The sequence below is a fragment of the Drosophila montana genome, unplaced genomic scaffold, assembly GCF_035044405.1.
Source record: "Drosophila montana isolate Dmon_TW-CO22-7 unplaced genomic scaffold, ASM3504440v1 contig_3733_1, whole genome shotgun sequence".
Classification (NCBI taxonomy): Eukaryota; Metazoa; Arthropoda; class Insecta; order Diptera; family Drosophilidae; genus Drosophila; species Drosophila montana.
In genome coordinates this window covers 10,942,800-10,963,304 of record NW_026998620.1, presented here as the reverse complement: position 1 = coordinate 10,963,304, position 20,505 = coordinate 10,942,800, and the positions used below count along the sequence as shown (strand labels likewise).

Here is a 20,505-nt window from a genome sequence, read left to right as displayed (position 1 = left end):
CCTATTTGTTTAATTTATAATGGGTTTTGTGTATTTATTTCAAATTGAAATTCAATGCAACTAACTAACTGCACACTCATTGCCAAATCAAGCATTCAGCGCGGCAATTGTTAAACATTTAAGTATTTGATATCAACTTGGTTGCGTGTAATTAAATAATTTTTAACAGTTCCATTAGCAAAACTCGCCCTCCCAGAAGAGGCAACAACAATAATAGGCAGAAACAACAATAATGACAACCGAAGCGAATCGCGCGCTAATAAACATTTTAATTCAATTTACCAAATTGCATAAACCAAAAAACCAAACTTCAACTTAATTTCATTATTGGCATTTACACGACGCCCAACCACGCCCATTATCAAACTGTTGTCGCTGTCAGCAACAGAGTTAGAGTTTAATTTTTATTATTCACTTTTTTTACGTATTTATTTATTTTTTTATTTATTTTTATTTTTTACATTGATTACCAGCCGCGTATTTGCAATGCGCTAATGCAATCTACCATAATCAAAAAGTAATTAAATTATTAATAAACCATTAAATGTAAAATAGTTTTCGTGCCACTCGCATCATGTGGCACGCGGCCCTTACCCCTGCCAGTCTTCCTCTTTACCGCAGCCATTGCAATTTGCATTTGTGCATTTTTGCATAAGCAAATAATTTAATTTTGAAGCCGTGAGCGCTTTCGCACCTCCAACTATGGCCCAACCATGTAACATATAAATATTTATACATCCATGTATGCACGTATGCATGTGTGTGTGTGTGTGTGTGTGTGTGTGCGTGTTCATGCATCCGAGCATCGATTTCAAAACAAAATCGCCAAATGTTTTACGGCTTTTTGGCGAGTGTTTTGCGATAAGTTTTGACAGTATGCAAATCATATTGTTGGCATGTGAGAACCAACAAAAACATGCACGAGTGCTTTAGGCTGGCGTGTCCGACCGTGAAATGCTCTAAAGTCATATCTTGCTCTGCTATAAATACGTATATATAAATATATGCAAAATCAAAACCACTGAAAAACGTATATTATTATTATTATTAATTTTGTACTCTCAATTTATAGGAAATACAAGAAAATAGGCATATTTGTAAAGTAAACTTGTTCTACAGAAGAATTGATCTGCTCTTACAGTATGAGAGTGCGAATATGTGCCATATAAGGTTCAGCTGATATCATAATATAGTATACTTGAAGCCACTTGCTGGCTGTTGGGCATGCTGTTATTTTAGTATTTACATATATTTAATGTACACAATTTAATTTTGACAACTTAAAGAGTCGCAAGCCCATTCGTCAAACCCCCCACTTCACACACTCATTTTATTTAAACGCAAATTTTAATACCCCGCATTATGAGCGAAATGAATATGCAGTCGTTTTCAGTGAGCCACGAGCTCATTTGCGGACCGTTCAATTAAAAACAGAATATTCCGGATTGGCTGTCTATAAATGCCTGACTGATAGCCCAAGTGTATATCAAATTGACAACAACAGACTGCCGTGTCATGTCTCCGTTGAGGTGCGCACTGCCGCGGGCTCGTGGCATTAATAAAAATAATATTACGCATACGCACAGTGCGACAGTGGTGCATAATTGCCATGTATTTATTTATTGTTAATACTCACTCTCCCTCGCTCTCTTTCCGTGCAAACATGTTTAAAGACTACTTCAAGTTTATTACTTTAATTTTCCGTACTGTGCCTCGCCAATTCTTTGGGTTGCATGCCGCATAGCCCTTGCTACTTGGCTCCAGAGCAGTTGCGCCATAATCGAACTGTGGCGCGCCGATGCCATGAATATGCGCCCACATAAATAAATATAAATTAGTAACGGAACTGTGGCATCGTCTCATTATGTACAATTTTCAATTAATTAGTTAATGTAATGCGAACTCCAGCCTGTGCTATCCCGCCGTCCCCCTCATCTCACCCACTGTAGCTCCTGGCCTGGCACCGCATTGTCGTTTGGCTGGCAGCTCTGGGAGGGAGGTTGTTGTTTTAAATGGCTCCCCAAACACTTAATTTTTATAAATATTTATGCGAATACAATTTAATTTATTTGTACAACAACAAAAAAAAAACAAAAAAAAGGCATAATAATAAAATTTTTTGTATGCTTGCATCTTCTTTGCGCACACAAATAAAAATTTATTTAGTATTTGCTGGCGTTGCATTGTTGACACATAAATTGAAATGTTGCACACACACACACACGCGTGCACGCACGTTTAATGAATTCATATAAATCATTGCGTACTTTGAAGCGTTTTCCGCTTGTTACCTATGCAATTTTTGCTTTAATTTCACATTATTTGTTTGCTTTCGATATTTATATAGTCATGTGGGATATCTCTTCTCTTTTTATTTTTTGCTCATCGCGTATAGTTCATTTTTCCCCAATGCAAATCCATTAAATGGATTTTTAATTTTCCGAGCTGCAATTACTCGGCATTTGTATAATTTTAAGCATCAGTTGGCATTTTAACACAATTAGCTGGTGCTGCGTACATTGCTTAATTTGTCATTAATATGCTGCAAATACTTACCGCACACCGTACTCTGCTCTTCCGCTCTCCCATCTAGGTGGCATGTTAAGCTCGGGCGAGGCACCACCCACAGCCCAGCTGGACTTTCTGCTGCGTCACTGCGTCAAGCTGCTCAACATTTACTATCATCTGGTGGGCAATCAGCGTCCAGTGCAGCCGAGCGGCAGCGGCAGCAGCATCAGCATCAGCGGTGGCAGCAACAACACCAAGCCTTCCAAGACCGTCAAGAGTGAGCTCTTCACGCTGGGCGGCAGTGGCAGGGAGACGCTAGCGGCACTGCAGGCGATGGGTTACTTTGCCAGCGATTACGTTTACATGAAACTTTACAACATTTTAAGAGGTGCTAATGACAGCTACAAGGTAAGTCAAAGCCGCAGGTGAAGACAGCTATGGACTGTACGGGTGAGGGGGCGTGGCGCCATTAAGTCGCGGCTGGTGCGCTGAAATGGCAAAAGTTCTTGGGGCACGTGCACCGAGATTTGCCAATTCTTCTTCAAGTTTGCAGTCGCGGCTCCAATTGCACGTTGCACGTACAACGCAATGCGCCGTTTTATATGCAACACTTTCGGGCAGTGCTGCCTTGCAATGAGTTGTAAAAAAATGCAACCAGCGACGAAATGCTGGCAACGTACTCGACTCTTGACTTCAACTTTGTGACTTGACTTGCCACACAGCTAAACTTGCCCCAACTTGGGGCGTGGCCAATAAAAGCCAACGCTTTTAGCTTGGCTTTTAGCCGCTCATTCGGTAACCCACTCTTGTCTCTGCTTGCAGATAACCATAAATCACGAAGCTGGCGGCTTATTAATTTGCCTGCTGAAGAGCTGCCTCAACGCGCTGAGCCTGTGCCTGGAGGCATCGACGCCTTCGCCACCGCCACCGCCGCCGGCGCCTGCGACCGCAACGCTTGCAACTGCAAACGCGTCAGCTCTGAAATTAATTGAAGAAATACTACAGTATTTGACCAAGCTAATAAATTATGCGCCCGGCGAGTGCGTTGCATGTCTGCGGCAACTGCTGAAATATTTATTTGGCCAAAATTATGCAAGCCAAGAGCAGAGGCAGCCCCATGGATACCATGCCACATTTGTGCGTCCCTACTTTGTGGCCAAGCGCTCTGCCAGTGCCAGTGCCAGTGGCGACTTTACATTGTTGGGCTCAACAACAGCAGCAACAACAACGCCAGCAGAAGCGACGGCAACAACACAACAACTAATTGCATCGCAGTCTGCTCTAGGCGCGCTTTTTGTGCGGGGCATGCAGCCGAACGCACCGCCGGCGGGTGACTGCGTCCGGCTTATAAAGCTGTTCGAGCCGCTGGTCATCTACTGTTTGACGGTGAGTTTGCTAATTAATTTTAGTAGTTGCCAATTTGTTTGATTAAAAATGCGCAGACACAAAAGCCACCTGCCACAGGTGCGGACGCATGCACACCCTCCAGTGTCCATGTTGTACGCATTCATATTTTATTTATGGCAAACATTTGCGTAGCACTCGTATTCATGCATTCTCAACCCATCCCACCCACACCCCGCCCCCATCTCGACAGCTCTTCATGAAGTGCAATGCGTTGATACAGGCGCCCATATTGAAGCTACTATCGCAGCTGCTGGACCTGAATGTTACCTACAGCATACTGGACTCAAAGAGCGTTATTTTTGAGCAAATACTAAACAATTTGGACCTAATTGAAAGTGGCATCGACAGGTGAGTGCACTTTAGTGCCTGCATAGTTGGAGTATGCAATTAATGCGTTGCCGTTGCATAAAACGAGCTCTAATCATATTATAAATGCAAAGTATACGGCTTGTTTTTCGAGAGTGTTATTCGTATATCAGCGTATAATCTTTGTTAAATGTAATTTAAGTTTGTGTTAGCCGGTTATTTTTAAAAAATTGAAAGATTTTGTCTGATTACATATTATAGGGTTTATTATATCATGAGCTAGAATATATTCTGAAAGTAATTTAAGTTTGTATAATGCCATCTACTGAATCTATTGGGCAAAAAATTAATATTTGATGCGGTTAATTGGTTAACACTTTTTCATTTAAATAATGTGATTTAATAAGTTGTATAAAAATTTATATAAACTTAAATGAATTGCCCTAAAGTCTGCTCCGTTTTCTGTTTTCTCTCTAAGTTTTTTTTTCAACGAGGTTCACTACCGTCAACAAATTGAAAATGAATAACAGGCAGAAGAAACCTGTCAGTCTGTCCGCGTGTATGTTTAAACATCTCTATCTCAGATATTATAATAAGAAGAGAAAGCCAATTATGTAAGAAAGCATACAAAAGTCTGGAATATATAACTTTTTAGATATATTAAAGACAATATTATTTCTAACCTGTCCAAGAAACAGATTGATCGGGCTCAACCCAGTACGTTTTCATTCTGCGACTTTGTAGGATTCCTTCAAAGCCTCAATATAATTTGCATATTTATTTCAATGAAGTTCCCATGGTTTATTGCGTTTTGGTTCTTTTTCACAGAAATGCGCCCATCATAGTGCCAGTGATGCTTAAGTTTCTTATGCAGCTGACACACAAGAGCGATCGCCAGCTTATAACCATACCGAAGATCATAAGCATAACCAACAATTTGTTGGCCAATGGCGCTGTGCGAGATGTGGCGCTGCTGGCGCTGAAAACGCTCAGCTACGAGCTATTCTTTATGCACAGTCCGCTTGACGAGGCGCTGGAGGAGGATGCGTCGGCCCAGCAGCAGCGGCGTGGCAGCTGCCAGAGTCCGCTGACTGCTGTGCCGACGCAGGACACAAAGGAGGCGCTGCTGGCACAACGACGCGAACTGGACACACAAAAGGAAGTTGTGCTGGGCATGCTGGAGAAGTTCATTGATGCACGGGCCGTGCAACAATTGTTGGCACTATTGCTGCTGTACGAGCGCAGCTTGCAACATTTGGATGCGCCCAAATATCTAAGCGCACAGGATGCGAATGTACTTTATGGAATGGTCTGTCGCTCGCTTGCCACCGGACAGCTGCGACTGCACACATTCGGTGATCTGCGGCTGCTGGAAAGCTGCTTTCGCAACAATGGCAACTATGTCCTGGCCGACAGCAAGGAATTTCTGCAATTGCTACAGCTCTTCATTGAACAGGTGAGCCATAAGCCCCAGAATTCACATGCGGTAAGTAAATGAATTTCGTATGAATGAAGCGCATTCACACAGACAGCAGCAGTTACATTGAATATTTCATGGAATAGGCTCCTTATAACTTTGCGGTTATATTTGCTACTGCTCATAAATATGCGTCTGACTAATGCCTGTTTTAAGTACATGCAACTTACGTATGCAGCGTCAAATCTCTTGAAATATTGATTAACACGACCATTGAGCATTGACAAAATTGTGTTGCCTCGCTGTTGCAAGCAATATATTGACACTTTCCATGGCACTCAATTGAATTTGTGCTCGAAATCCATTAAATGGCATAATTGAAATAATGACATTTATCAATAGTGCCACACACATACACACACACACACACAGACTGCTAATGCTACGAATTGAGTGTTATCATCTTTCATTCGATTCAGTTGAAACGACAATAACAAAACATGGCATTTAATTTTCGCTTATTGGCATTAAATTTCCGTTTATTCTCGCATTGCCGAGTTGAAAGACAGCTCGGTATGTCTTTGGTTCCCGTCTATTAATTTTGCCTACAGCTGCCAATTGTTACCACAGTTATCCATTACTCAAGCAGAAATATGGGGTAGAATAGACAGCATATGAATTGAATAATTGACGTACAAATTAAATGAAGTGTCTCATTATTTGAACAATTATGAGTGAGTTTATTATTATTATTTTAAGTATATGATATGGCCTTTGGCTATATTCAAACATAAGCCTCGTACTCGAACAAGTAGCTTGGCTTTTCCATTGACTAAATGACTCAATCATCTACCCAGCACTGCGTATAGGATAGTATTTTATATTCTTTCTGCATAATTAATAACAGAGTAAAAATCAAAAATATTATAAGCAAAGGAGTAGTGGCATTATGATCTTAACATAGTCATCAAATATAGGGGCTAATATAGAGTATTCCATAGTCGCGAAGCAATTGTTGTTATTTCGCGTACAGTTCATGTAACTTAATCTGTGCAAAGTATGAATTTCTTAAAATCCGATAAATGCGACTAATGTAGACACTAACAGGAAGTAACGGCGAAGCTTGAATTCCCTTGCAGACATATAATATACGTGAGCTATTTTTGAAGCCTAGAATTATTTCTATCAAGAACTCAGTTTCCAACCGATTGTTCAAAGAGGAGCTATATGATACGGAAGCTCGATGTTGATTGGACTTTTCTGATATGCTAGGAGTACTGTGAAGCTCACAAATTAAAGACTGGGTTATGATATGATGAACACATATTGATTCCATATCGATTGACTGTATGCTTTTGGACACATCTGCCTCTATGTGTTTCATACATTGTGAACAAATTGTAAGACTTGCTGCAAGCGTTTCACATATCACAGGGATATGTAATAGATATGTTATAGAAACTAGATTATTATCATTATTTTAAGGCATTCACTTGGAAGATTTCCCTAAAAACAAGCTGTGGCCAAAGTATTAAATTCCTTTTATTTTAAATTTAAATGGAAGTGGTTTCTATTCTGTGTATTTATTTCACTTGTTTGCCACACGGTGTTGCACGTAAAGTAGGCACGGCAAATGGTTCATTTAACACTCGTGCATCAGTTGGCCTTGTGGGGCCTGCGGCTGGGCCTGAAGGGGGGGCGTGTTGGCTTGTGGGTTCATCAGCGATTTGTCACTTACCTCCCTACCCCTTTCACCTGTCCGACAATGCGCCTGCTTATTTGCATTTACATGCACACGAATGCATTTTGCAGCTCTTTGCGGCGCATATATGTATATATTTATATATACATGTGTGTTTTTTTATTTTTGTCCCTTGCAGTTGTTGTTGCATGTGGCGCCGTAGTTAATGTGGCACATGTCGTATACGTGACATTTTTAATACCTACGCTTCAACGCCGCACATTTTCAACTATTAATGCGCATTTAAGCTACACATGCATTAACTGTCGCCCTGCCGAGCTATCAGGCCAGTCGGACCCCCGGCCACTGGCAGAGTTTCAGTCGAAGCAACGGCCAGACTGTTATGCTGCTCGCAAACCAACTTAATTACACACCTAGTGCATGTGTATGTGTGTGCGTGTGTGTAAACACTCACTTGCATATGAAGCGAACTGCTTGTCCGGCCAGAGTCTCGGCTCATATCCTGTTGATACATCGGCATGCATCACGTGTCTAACGTTCAGAACTAAATCGTTTACTTTAACGGCGGCTTTCTAGCCAGCCAGACTACTTATAAATATTCCACGTTTCTCCATGTTGGCATTGGCTACATTTCGCTTAATTAAAATTGAAATTAAACAGCATGGCTTAACAACTTGAATCAATTATAGTTTTTTTAATTTGACGAGAAAGTAAACCAAAACAGTTAAAAAAGAACGGGTAAGAGAGCTCGAGTTGTTAATGAACGACTAGAAAATGCCCTGTACGCAATGCAGTAATTCTTTACGCACATGCACAAAAAGAAAATTATACGAGTACCAAAATGCCACATTTAAAATATTTATATGTACATTTTATTTAACTATTATCGTTTTGCAGAAAACTTTAAAAGAATATAGCCTTGATATGCATATGGCAGAGTTACATCAACAACTTGAGGTCTAGAGCTTTGATAGTTTTATAGTGTCAGAGATCTATCCGTTCACATAGTCGGATGAACATGACTAGGTCGACTCGGCTGTTAGAGCTGACTAAGTAAATATTTAATTAACGAAGTCGGTAATGGTTTTTTTGGTCTGTTACATTCATGTTCACAACTCAATTAAACCTAATTTGTATCCTTCTTGTAACCAGAACAGAGTATATATCAGGAATGCCTTATGTGAATTTTTAGTAGAAGTTACCCTTCACCAAGGTTCAAATTACCTGAAAAGAATGGCAGTTTTTAGTTGTTTGTCAATTTAAGCGGAAATTTTAACATTATGAAACCTTTTGAAATAAGAATGCAGAGCTGAGCAGCAAATATTATACGTTGATATACTTTAGATCAGTCTATGTTAAAGTGTGCTAAAGGTCTACTGTTGGGTGACACAGGGCACATATTTAAGATTCATATATGGTACTCTATAAATTAACTTAAGTTATTAAAGTCATACGCAGATATTTTGATATTGATTTCATTGATTTTTTTTTTAAGATGTGGTAAATTAAAGTATTTATTTGATATAATTATTTTTAATTTATATACATTGAAGTATTTATTAAATGGATCAGAGGTTCTTCAATTTATTTCGTCTAGCACCCGCTTTCAGACATCAATAACTTTCTGGAATCCCTTAAATTGTCTGCAGATCTTCACTCAATAAAAGTTTTCTTTTGTTGCTTCTCAACTCCAGAGCTCAGTTTTCTCACTCTTATTCGATTGGTTTTTTCTTTGCTTTGTCTTAGCCTTTTAATTATGATAGCTGATATCAGCGCAGATTTTTCTTTCAAACAATTTGTGAGACAGCGATTTGCTATTAGCGACTTATGTATCAGCCAGGATTCAGGAAATTGCATGGCATTAACAGGCAACGGAATGCTTCGCATGTCGCTTTGGCCAAATGCTAATTTCCGCTGCTTCTTGGCCATTAAGGGCTTACTTTGTAGTCTCTAATTAGGACCTGAGCTTGATTGCAACTCAATTAACGCGAGCAATTGGCGGTTGCATTGACTAAAGTCATGTCGGCGATGAGCTTGCAACGTGGAATACTTAAAAAACACCATGCCTTTGTATGCGATTATAGTATATAATTAACGCTCTTTGCCTATCAAATACACTTTTTTTTATGAATACAGGGTATTAATATCTAGCCGCCCACGCACTTTTTGCCAGCCAGGTGGGCATGAGTAATTAAGTCGGGCAATGAGCGCATAAGTCAATGCACGAATGGCTGAGCAACAGCCTTTTGTGTATATATGTGAGTGTTGGAAAAACTTTATACCATCAACATTTTAATTGAAATTGAAAATGCGCCGCAACTTAAATAACATTTTGCGTGTAAACATTAAAAATGCAAGCAAGAGGCGTTTCACAAAATAAAAAAATGCTTATTTGGAAATTAAACGCTGGCAGGCAGCGTGTGGCAAATTTAATTGCATTGCATGCATACTACCAGTGTGCGTGTGTATGCGTGTGTGTGAGTGTGTGCATGGGAGTATCCTTTCTAATTACTGCCGGAAAATATGTTGATGTTGTCGCTGGCAACTTTGTTACTGCAATTTATGCAAAGTTTCACACTTTGTCGCACTGGCGACCAAAACGTAGGAGTCATCCTCAAAACTAACATTTATCCCAACACTCTCTGTCTCCCTTCTCTGCACTCTACTCTCTCGCCTGCAGGAAGTTGGCAACTTTGGTGATTTAGCACTGGCAATGATAATGCTGGCAAATGTAATCCTGAAAACCGAAGAAATTTATCTGGTGAATCACATAAAACTTTATCTGAAAAATAATCCAACGGCCGAGCGACGGCTGCAGGCCGCAGCAGCAGCCGCAGCCGCAGCCACTGTCACATCAACAACAGCATCAGCCCCAGAATCAAGCACACTCCACTGGCAGGATGAAGCACCTTCGACATCTTCGGCAGCTGCTGCTGCTAGAGCCACCGCTGCAGCTGCCGCCGCCTCCAACCGAAGCGCCGCGCGACCCACCATCAGCGAAATTAACTACTTTGCCAAAGTTTTGAGCGAGAAGCTGCTCGGCTGCCTGGATGCGCTGCTGGCTCTGGGCTCTGGCTCAACCCAGGCCGGCCACGCCTACTGCCAACTGGCCGGGCGGTTCGTTAACGCGCTGCACAATGTTTGCTGTCGCTCACGGCATAAGGATGCGTTGCAATCAGTTTTTCGCTTGGTTCTGGCCGAATCTGAATTTCTCTGTAAATACTACAATTTACTCCTGATGAGTGCCGAGGACGGCGATGCCCTGGAGCCCGTTTTGCTGGCCTGCCTGCAGCTGCTGTTGTCCATGCGTCTGCTGGAGCCGATGGTGCTGCTGGGGCAGGCAGCGGAGCTGCCGTTAAAATGGAGCCTGCAGCGTGCAATGCTCCATGAAGTTTGCCAGGAAAGTGTGGTAAGTAGTGGGTAGGCGGCGGGGCTGTAGGGCGGCACAGCTGGTCGCACATTAGTTTAATTTGAATTTGGCAGCTGATTTGGCCACTGGCTGTGCCGCCGACACCAAACAGTGAGAGTCTGGCCAGCTGACAGTTGCCGTGCTCGTAATTTTGCGGTTCGCCGCGTCGGGTTTGGTTTTTGGTTTCCGGTTTACGGATTCCGGTTGAAACTACGCGCTACTCACACACCGCGATAATTTAAATTGTTGCCCAATGGCCTGGCTTAAAGATGCGCTCAGTACTGCGCATAATTTTAATTGATTGCCACTCGAACATGCGCCAGTTGTCGGCTAATGGCTGCGCCCAGGCCCGCAGAGGGAAATTGTTTGGGTGGGCTATACGCAAATCACAACCAACTAATTGCAGGCAATAGATTGGAGTCCGCAACAAGTGCGCCGCCTGTGCGCTGGCAAGTATCTGAATTTCCTAATTGCTGACCACTTGGAATTCCTTAGCGAGCTCTGCCAAGTGCGTCCCGAGTGCGGCTCATTACTGCTGGCGGCGCTGCTACGCCATTCGCACAACTTGAACAAAGTAAGATGAAATTTAGTATTTTTGCATTACAATGCGGCGCCTGGCGCCTTTGTTTGTGGCATCCTTTCTTTTCATTTTTACTTTTCCCTGCAGCACTCGATACGCAGCATCTTGCGTCTGCTATGCTGCATTTGCGTGCCGCAGCAGCAGGACAATGCGGCGCTCACATTGCAGGCGCTACAGCTGCTCAGTCGACTCCATCAGCTGCACGACGGCCAGCGGGCACTGCAGCTGCCCATGGAGCGCCTGGCACGAAGACTGGCCGCCCAGAGTAGTCCGGCCACCAGGAGCAGCATCTATGAGCGACTCCTGCAAGGCGAACTGGCCGGAGACGAGGACCAGGACGAGCTGCGCACCATGCTGTGAGTAATGGGCCCAATTACGCACTGAGTGCTGTGACTCTTGACAACTATTTAAATCAATTTGGCGCTACACTCAAAGAAAAATAAAGACTACCCTCTATCGATTGGCTGCCTGCAACCAACTCAAGAGAATATTCCAATTTTCCTATCCTAGTAAAAATGACAGTTGAAAAGCAAATCGATTTTGGGGGAAAAGCCACAAATGGGATAAATGTAAAATTGCCAACTAAATTCTTTTTGGGGTAATCTCCCCTTCACGCAAAAGCAATTGGCAGGAAAATTATAGAAAAATTTGATAGAAAATTCTAAATATTTTCCGCAAGTGTATTTGCAGATCGTTGTGTTTTGTTGAATGCCAAAATTTTCATGTTTTATATTTTCATTTCATGGCAGGCTGAAGGACCTGGAGTGCCCGCAGGACAATAGCGCAGCTGCACCGCCGCGCATAATTGATGAGAGCTGGCTCTTTGGCCAGGTAAGTGGTTCCGCTAATTTACGAGCCCCTTCGCGCCCTGCTCGCTGCTGCCTGCTCAACCATTTGCCGTTTTCTTTGTGCCTCCACAGCTAATCAAATTTGCCACACAGCACGCGGAGGCGCCGCAACAGCAACAGCAGCTGATGCGACTGCTGCTCGAGATTCAGTCGGAGGCCAAGCTGCAGCGTCTGCTGCGCAGCCTGGGTCCTGTGCAGGAGGCGCGACTGCTGCGGCATGCACTCGATGGCGCTCTGTCGTCCATGGTAGCCGCCTTCAGGCAGAAGTGCATCCAGCATGCGCCACACATTAACTATATGCAGTTGCCGCCGCTGGCGCGTGTTGCCTGTGCGTCGCTTATGACGCGGCTGGCCCAGACGCAGCATCTGGCAGTGGACAGTGCGGAGCAATTGGATGTGGCTCGGGCATTGAGCACGCTGCTGGTGTCCATACGGAGCCTGGAGCAAGCGGCGCTTATTTACATCGATGCCAAGCACATCGAGAAGTTTGTGGTCGAACATTTGCTGCGCCCGGAGCAGCTGCCCGCACTGCTCGCATATGCGCGCCGCTTGGCCAGCGCCGCCGTCCAACTGCTACAAGCTGGCAGAGATCCAAATGATGGACTGGGCGCACTGCTGGGCTGCCTGGATGAGCTGCTGCGGCAGCCACGCATCTGGTGGGCACTCAATGCCAGCAGTGATGAATTACGTGTGGAGCTGCTGCAAGTACCGGTGCATGCCGCTTGCCACATGCTGCAGGACACGGTTTTCTATCAGCGACATCGCCTGCAGAGCGCCCAGCCGCCAGCGCAGGCAATTTTCTTAGCCAAATTGATTGAAACGCAAATTGATATCGGTTGCTTGCTGCCGGCCAACGAATTGGTTTACCTGCCGTTTGCCGGCCATGAGTTGGCGCCGCTTCAAGTGCCGCTGGTATGTGACATTGCACATTTAACATGCCGACTTGCTGGCTGCAGCTGCCTTAAATCATTTGCCATATTTTGCAGCCCCTTATCGCATCCATTGGCACCTCGCTGCTGCGCTTACATCAGCTTTATGCCTACGCAGTGACGCCCTACGAGCTCGTCCAACAGCAGCAGCAGCAGCTGCCACCGTCGACGACAGCCAGGGTCGATGGCAAACTGCCCCCCATACCTGTGGATAGCCTCAGTGATGTGGATGTGCTGCGTCAGTTCGTCAAGCGGTAAGTGTAGCTGGCAATTTCTGCTGCTAATTAAGTTAACTTATAGTGCTGCTGCCTGTTGCTGATTGCTGGTTGCTTGGGCCACTTAAGTTATGATACGTTTGAAGACGACTTTCAGCTGCTGTCCCCATGGCTGACCATGGCTGAGCAGCTATCTTTGCCACACACAGCAGCAAACATTACAATTATTGTATTTACAACAACGACAATTGTTTCTGACAATGCTCTGACAGAGCTCTGACGCGAGCTTGGCAGCAACATGCAGCGTTGACGACAATCTGAGATGAGGATAAGGACAGCAGTGGCTAAACCGCAACCGGAAACAGCAGCATCCTGTATTAGATGCAGTTTGCATGTGTGTGTGTTCGTGTGTATTGGTGTGTGTTTGTGTCTGTAAGTTGTCATTGTCATCACAGTGCTTATGTCCGTTGTCTGCGTCTGTCTTTATGTCTTGGACTGAGCGTTGCTTGTTTGCCTCGTCCTTGTTGACTGACAGCTTCCACTTCGCTGCTGCGGCTGCTGCTGCTGTTGCTGCTGCTTCTGTTCGTGTCATTGTTTCCATGCCAGTCGTCATCATTACGCTGTCAGTGCTTGAATTGTCATCAGCCAGAAATTTTGGGCGTATTACTCTGTGTGTGTGTGCGCCTGACCAGCCTAAAAGTTGCAAACATTCCAGCTTTGCCCTTAAAGCGCCATACGCGCATTCCATTTTTCGTAGCTTGGCAAAAGCGCAAACATCAAAACCACATCAGCGGCAATGGCATCAGCAACAGCACCAGCACCACCCAGCCTCGCAGCACAACAGAAGCCGCACAACAAGCGCCCAGCTCGCGGCAACGACAAAATCCCCCAAAGGGCTGACAGAGCGGAACATCAACAGCTCTATTAGATGAAGCTGTGACGACGATGACGACGACGACGACGAGGTGGGTGATGCTGTGACAGCCAGAGGCTTAGCAGGGCAGGGCATGGCAGGGCTAGCATGCGCGTATAGACAAGCACTTTAGACTCGAAGGCGAACGCTGCGGGCTGGGATTTCAGTTAATAAAAGCGGGGGGGAGGAGAGTGTTGGGGCAAACTGAAAGATATAACAGCAGCAACAGCAGCGCAACGGAGGCAGTCAGCGATATAAACAAATTATGAGCAGCAAAGTGAGATAAATGCATGTGTGCGTGTCAGCGAAACAGAGAGCGACCAAGACATAGAGAGTGGGAGAGGGAGCGTGAAGGAGGCGAGCATTAACTGCGCGAAAGGGCGCCTCATGTGAGGATTCAGTTCGCTGCTGTCTCACATAGTTGCTAATTGCGCACAAACCACTGAACCCAGCCAGCAACAGCAGCAACGAATAACAATTTTAGCCATGTTTTGTCAAACAGCAAATGGGCGCAATACTGGGCGTGGCACTGGCATCGATACATATTTGAGAAATAACCAAGAAAGTTGGTCGCTTGGGGCGTAACAAAGCTAATCAATGGCTAATTGAGATTTGAGGGCTTCTAAATATTTGAAGAGCTCAACTAATTGAATTAAATTTGCAGGCTTTTGCTGGCAGCATACCAATTTCAATTTGCGTGTATATGTACGTTTATGTGTGTTTATTAGAAATATTTTTGCAATTTATTTATTATGCAACACGCACAGCAACTAACGCACATTCTTACAACATATATTTGCCACAGGCTCTCCATATTTGGTTATACCACACGCCAGCAGTTCGAGGAATATTTTATGACCTTTCTGCTGCTGATCAACAAGGAGTACGATGAGCATATGGTCGATCAGCAGGAACAGTTCCAGATTAAACAGGTCTGCCTGCTGGCCATCATGGAGCTGCTAACAACATATAAAACTTTTCCCATTGCCGGCCATGGCAACAGCCAGTTCTATCATACCACACGCTGGCAGCGCATCAATTGTGACAGCATTAGGTGAGTGTGAATAAGTGTGTGTGCGTGTGTGTGCCGACAAACTGTGAACATTTTGTTGGAAAAACTGCAAATGATGAAAACTCAAATTAATATTCGGCAAGTGAGCCCCAAAGTTTTAAATGCGTATATGACAAAAAAAAAAAAAATAAACATAAATTAGAAGCGGCCATCAAAAGTTGTTGTTGGCCATAACACTTGTGTTGTGTTGCGTTGTGTTGCCAGGACCAAAAACCCGGCCCATCCCTACCATTACATATGCCCAGTACCCTGACGCATATTATTTTTTAGCAATTACCAAAACTCTGCAAGTTTAAAAGCACAACTAATTTGTTAACATGCAATCCCTAAAACAATTTGGCCAACAACTTCTAGTTTTTTTTTATTTATTTTTTACTGATGGAAAGGCTATTGTAAAAGCTAAAACTTAAATCTATGTATATGTTTTTCATGCATATTTTTAATGGGTTTTTCGAGTTTGCAAAATAGTTGATAACTATGATATAACAAAACAATGCATATATATATTATTCTTTAACTTTATAAAAAGGTTGACATCCTCTAAGGCTGGCTAAAAAAAAAACGGTCTGTCTTCGTGCACATACCGTGTATACAGTTTAATAGACCCCGCTGTGACTTTTTAATTAAAAATTGTAACAACAACAAAAAGAACGCTCCAAAACAAACAAATACAGCTGAATATCGAACTTTTTGATACCCTGCTACCCCTATTTTGTTAACTAAATTCATTTTATTATATGATATATAATGATTGAAAAGAAAGCTGCAAGCGAAGTTTGAACAGAACCTGAACTGATACAATTTTTCAAATAGTTTGGTTTCGGCAAATTTTTAATTATATTGCAACATGTTTTCTTTTTTCACATTGATTATACGATTAAAATACTTACTCAAATTAGGTTCAAGAGCCTAAACTTAGGAGCTGAGAATTAAACCACCGAGAATTGGCCCAGTTTGTAGTTTCGCTAAGATAAATAAATATTGGTTATGTTTATTAAATAACGTTAAGTAAAATGTGGGCTGAAAGCATTAACTATGTAGACATTAAATTTTAGCAATCAATATAAATTTTAAAATGAATTCATTTCTATTATTTTTTTTTATATTTTTTTCATACAGAAACATAACACTCTTGAGTGCTTAACAGCTGGGTATTATTATTATTATTCTTATGAGTATTATTATTATTATAAATATTATATTTATTATTATTATTATTATTATTATTATTATTATAAATATTATTTTTATTATTATTATTATAAATATTATTATTATTAATATTAAAAATGTATTATTTTCACAACTACGATTTTTCTACGTTCCTAGACAAGAACTTCCAGTGTACCCCTTGTCAGGTCATGTTTCATACCAAAATTTGTACAAGCACTCAAGCGTTTGTTTTGTTTTTTGCACATATACATTTTAAAAATAATGTAAAAAGTTAAAAAGTTGCAAGAATTTTATTTTTTCTGAGGTTTGTTCTCTCTGTAAAATTAAGTTGCCTGCGGTGGCAACAGCTAAAAATCAGCAAAGGCGAAATTGTTGCAATGGCCGCAGGTCAAAAAAACAACATATGACTCGACTAGTTGGCAGGCAATTGTTTACTTTTAATTTAGTACAGGTGTACGTGCGTGTGCGTGCGTGTGTGTGTTGCTGCAGTTAAATTTGTGTTTAATTGTGTGCAACATTTTTATGATGTCGACACGCATGCAACTTGCGCATTTCCCATGAGTTCGTCAATTTCCATTTTTCTTTATCGCACTTTTCATTTGACAGCCTGAAGAAACTACACAAGGTGCAGCTGCTTGTTGATGCCACGTGCAACGTCTTCTACCTGGCCAATCTGGAGCGGCACCCGAGGACAGACAATGTGATTGGCACACGCAACTTTGCGGCCAATCAATGCGATCTTAATTTCAGTTGGGCTCTAATGGAGGCATACGCCCAGATGCCTCCATATGGTGGAGAAACAGCGGCCGATGAGGCAGATGGGGCAAGCAGCGAACTGGGCATACGGCGGCAGTCGACATGCAACAACATGACTGACACCAACTGGCGCAACTATCGACATTATGTGCAGCTGTCCGGCATCGACTTTCGCAGCAGCACGCAGCTGGTCTTTGACGTGCTGCAGCAGATGATCGAGGTAAGTTCGAGGTTGCGAATGCACCTATTCCAACTGTTGCTGCATAAATGTCCGTCACATGCACCTCAAATGCAGCATAATTTCATTAGGCCAGACAGACTAATGCCAATCCGTTTGACTGAGCCCTTGGGCCGGGCATTTGGCTAGAATTGAAACGGTTTGGCTTGTCAGTTGGCTAATTGGAAATGTCTAAATGGCATGTTAACTTTTGTCCATAGCTTAATCATGTTCTGGTGCTGCCGAATCTGGTCAAATTCTGCGAAATCTGCGAGAGTCGTGATCAAATCAAGTGGATTAAGGAGCGCACACTGCGACTGCAGGACCAAGTTGCCATGGACGATACCATATCGCATGAGGTGGGTGCCGAGAAAAAACAAAAAGAACAAAAAAAAAAGATACCCACCACGCGCTTTAAAGTATATGACTATTCATAATACCCTTGCAGAGAGTGTAACAAATTTTACACGTAACGTGTAATGTAACGCAGAATACATATATTTTAAGTATTTATATACCATATATATTGTCTTGGTCAGAACATCTTTTCCTATTTTCTTTTCACCGAACTCAGTAACTCTCCTAACCTTTCAATATTGTCGACATCTGAAGAGTATATCAAATAGCTACCAAACAAAGAATCTGTGTCAAATTGAGATCCTAAATAAGAAACTTATTTGTAATTCAAGATATCTAGATCAAAGTTGGAAATTTTACAATTTACACTAGTCCTCAGATAAAAGCTCTATGTATCATAAGAGTTTTCTTATAAAACCAGATCTAGCTAATGAAATAGATTTCACATCTATTATATGTCTGCAAGGGTATTGAATGTTCGGCGCACCCAATTTGCAATTGTATACGCTTTCTACTTCTTCTTCTACTTGTTTTTATTGCAGCACATAATCTACTTACTGTGCCGCACGCAGGCCCTTCTGATACCCAGCCACGGTGAACTGCAGCATTTGGCCGCGCTGATTGGGAACGTCTATTTGAAGAGCTCGCATTGCTTCATACGCATTGCTGCCCTCCAGGGTCTGCTCTGTCTGCTCGAATGCTGCAGCCGAACCAACACGGCGATGGGCAAGCTCAGTGATGAGCTAACATTGCTGCGTGACTTAATTGTTGGCTACATCAATCGTCATGGCATCATTGATGAGAGGTAATACACACAAGCACACAATCTGTTTTGGCCAAATCTCAAGCACTATGTAATGTTGCATGGTAACCAGCTGGCATTAGACAACAGTTACTGCCTGCTTTCCTTGTTGCCACATCTTGGCTCATGCCACAGACAACAACAACAACACCAGAAATTGCAACAACAACAAATTTCCGAGGCAACTGCTGACTCTACGCTGATTTACGCTGTGCATTTGTTGGTCTGTTGCCAGAGCTATGGCCAAAGTTCGTATTTTGCATTACGAACAGTTTTTGGCTGCGACTGACTTTGCGGATCTACCTGGCTGACTGCCTTTTGTGGCGTTATCAAAAAGTTTTCAAGGACTGCGACGATGGCAGCGCTGCACTTCCTTGCGATGGCAAAAGTCGAAGTTCTAATAACTCGACGTGGCTTCCAATAAAGTTGCTGTCTGGCTGTCGATAGATTTTACCAGCTCAAGCGGAATGGCTGATCGATGACACTGCCGGGGCTGCTACTTTTGCTGCTGCTCCTGCTGCTGTTGCTGTAATTATTGGCATTGCAGCTGCTGCTGGCAAGTTTTGGCTTAGCTACATGCTGTGTGGCTCTTGATGAAATTTCATATACCAGCACTTCAGTTGCTTTGCTGCACACAAGTTGTTGCTTGCTGCTAGCCAAAAATGTTGCACAAGTTTCGTTTTTTCTTTTTTTTTTGTGTTCCTGGAAACCTTGAAAATGTTGAAGCTTCAGCCGAGAGGTGAAATGCCCAAAACAGTTCTGAAAATTATTAAATTAGAATTTAGGCGGAATTTGCTCATACGCAGCGTACGACCAATAACCAAACAGGCCAAACGCAATTTGGCAGCAGCCACAGCAACAACAACATTAACAACAACAACATCAATTAGCGGGCTTTAGGGCAGTGGCAAACTAATCAGCGCACAGACAGCAGCTTTATAGACCATGGCCAAAAGCCAAAGCTTGCACCGGCCTAATTATTTTGTAATTTTACGCGCAACTCGCGTAGTTTGTAGAGCTGCAGGCTTAGAACATGAACGCCCGCATATTGGCAGCTGGCCATTGAGTAGAGCGCACATTGGCCATCAAAAACTTCTAATTAATTTAGAGAAAAAGCAACAGCAGCAACAACAATAAGAACAGCACATGTTGCCAACGGGTCAGCGGTCAACGGTCAGAGTTAATATTACTGTCAAAGTTTTTGCATTGATTGCAGCGTCGCGCGTTTGTGCACTGAGTCGCTTTCAGGCACAAAAATAACTAGTAGTTGAGTTAAACTTTTACATATTACCTTTTCTTTTCATTTTATTTTTGCATTTGCAGCCCCCTGCAGTTCAGCGATGCGCATACCAAACTGGTCTGGACGCTCAATTACAGCCTGATCGAGTGGACATCGAAATTTGTGCCGCAATGCCATTTGCTGTCGAATACAATTATTGCGGCCAATAATTTCCTGAAGAAGACACAGAATGAGGAACTCTATCTGTGCGTGCTGCATGTGAGTAGAACTTGTCACACACATACATTCGCTCACAGCCACACACCCACACAGCCAGACTGTTGCCAGTGCTGCGCCTGTCAATCGCCTCTATTGATGGCCCTAAACGCTCAGCCCATTGCCCCTACCAAATCTGGTGGCCGACTTCAACTCAGACAGCGTCCACGTCGCGCTTAATTGGTTTTTTGATTGACAATTTTCAAGAGGCAGCGAACCAGGCAGCCAGTTGCAATGGGATGACAAAAATATAAAAAACAAAAGTGCATTAGGGGGGAGTGCTCGACTAGGAGAATGCCCTGAACCTTCTTCTACCAAAAAGACAGGAACTCACGCCGCGGCAAGGTTACCTTGATTTGAATTAAACCTGATCTGCGCGAGCCATAGAATTATATATTA

General features: G+C 42.9%; 1 protein-coding gene across 1 annotated transcript in view; it reads left to right on the top strand.

Moving 5' to 3' along the window:
• The window catches only part of htt (huntingtin), a 50,184-nt gene that overhangs the window by 20,654 nt on the left and 9,025 nt on the right, over positions 1–20,505 (top strand). Inside the window, exons 12-26 of the mRNA XM_064695176.1 lie at positions 2,594–2,916; positions 3,331–3,894; positions 4,106–4,263; positions 5,050–5,677; positions 10,021–10,749; positions 11,156–11,323; positions 11,417–11,685; positions 12,079–12,160; positions 12,250–13,089; positions 13,164–13,360; positions 15,040–15,288; positions 17,086–17,455; positions 17,674–17,811; positions 18,352–18,614; positions 19,935–20,109. Of these exons, the coding sequence (XP_064551246.1) occupies positions 2,594–2,916; positions 3,331–3,894; positions 4,106–4,263; positions 5,050–5,677; positions 10,021–10,749; positions 11,156–11,323; positions 11,417–11,685; positions 12,079–12,160; positions 12,250–13,089; positions 13,164–13,360; positions 15,040–15,288; positions 17,086–17,455; positions 17,674–17,811; positions 18,352–18,614; positions 19,935–20,109 (5,153 nt within the window). The remainder of the gene's footprint in view (positions 1–2,593; positions 2,917–3,330; positions 3,895–4,105; positions 4,264–5,049; positions 5,678–10,020; positions 10,750–11,155; positions 11,324–11,416; positions 11,686–12,078; positions 12,161–12,249; positions 13,090–13,163; positions 13,361–15,039; positions 15,289–17,085; positions 17,456–17,673; positions 17,812–18,351; positions 18,615–19,934; positions 20,110–20,505) is intronic.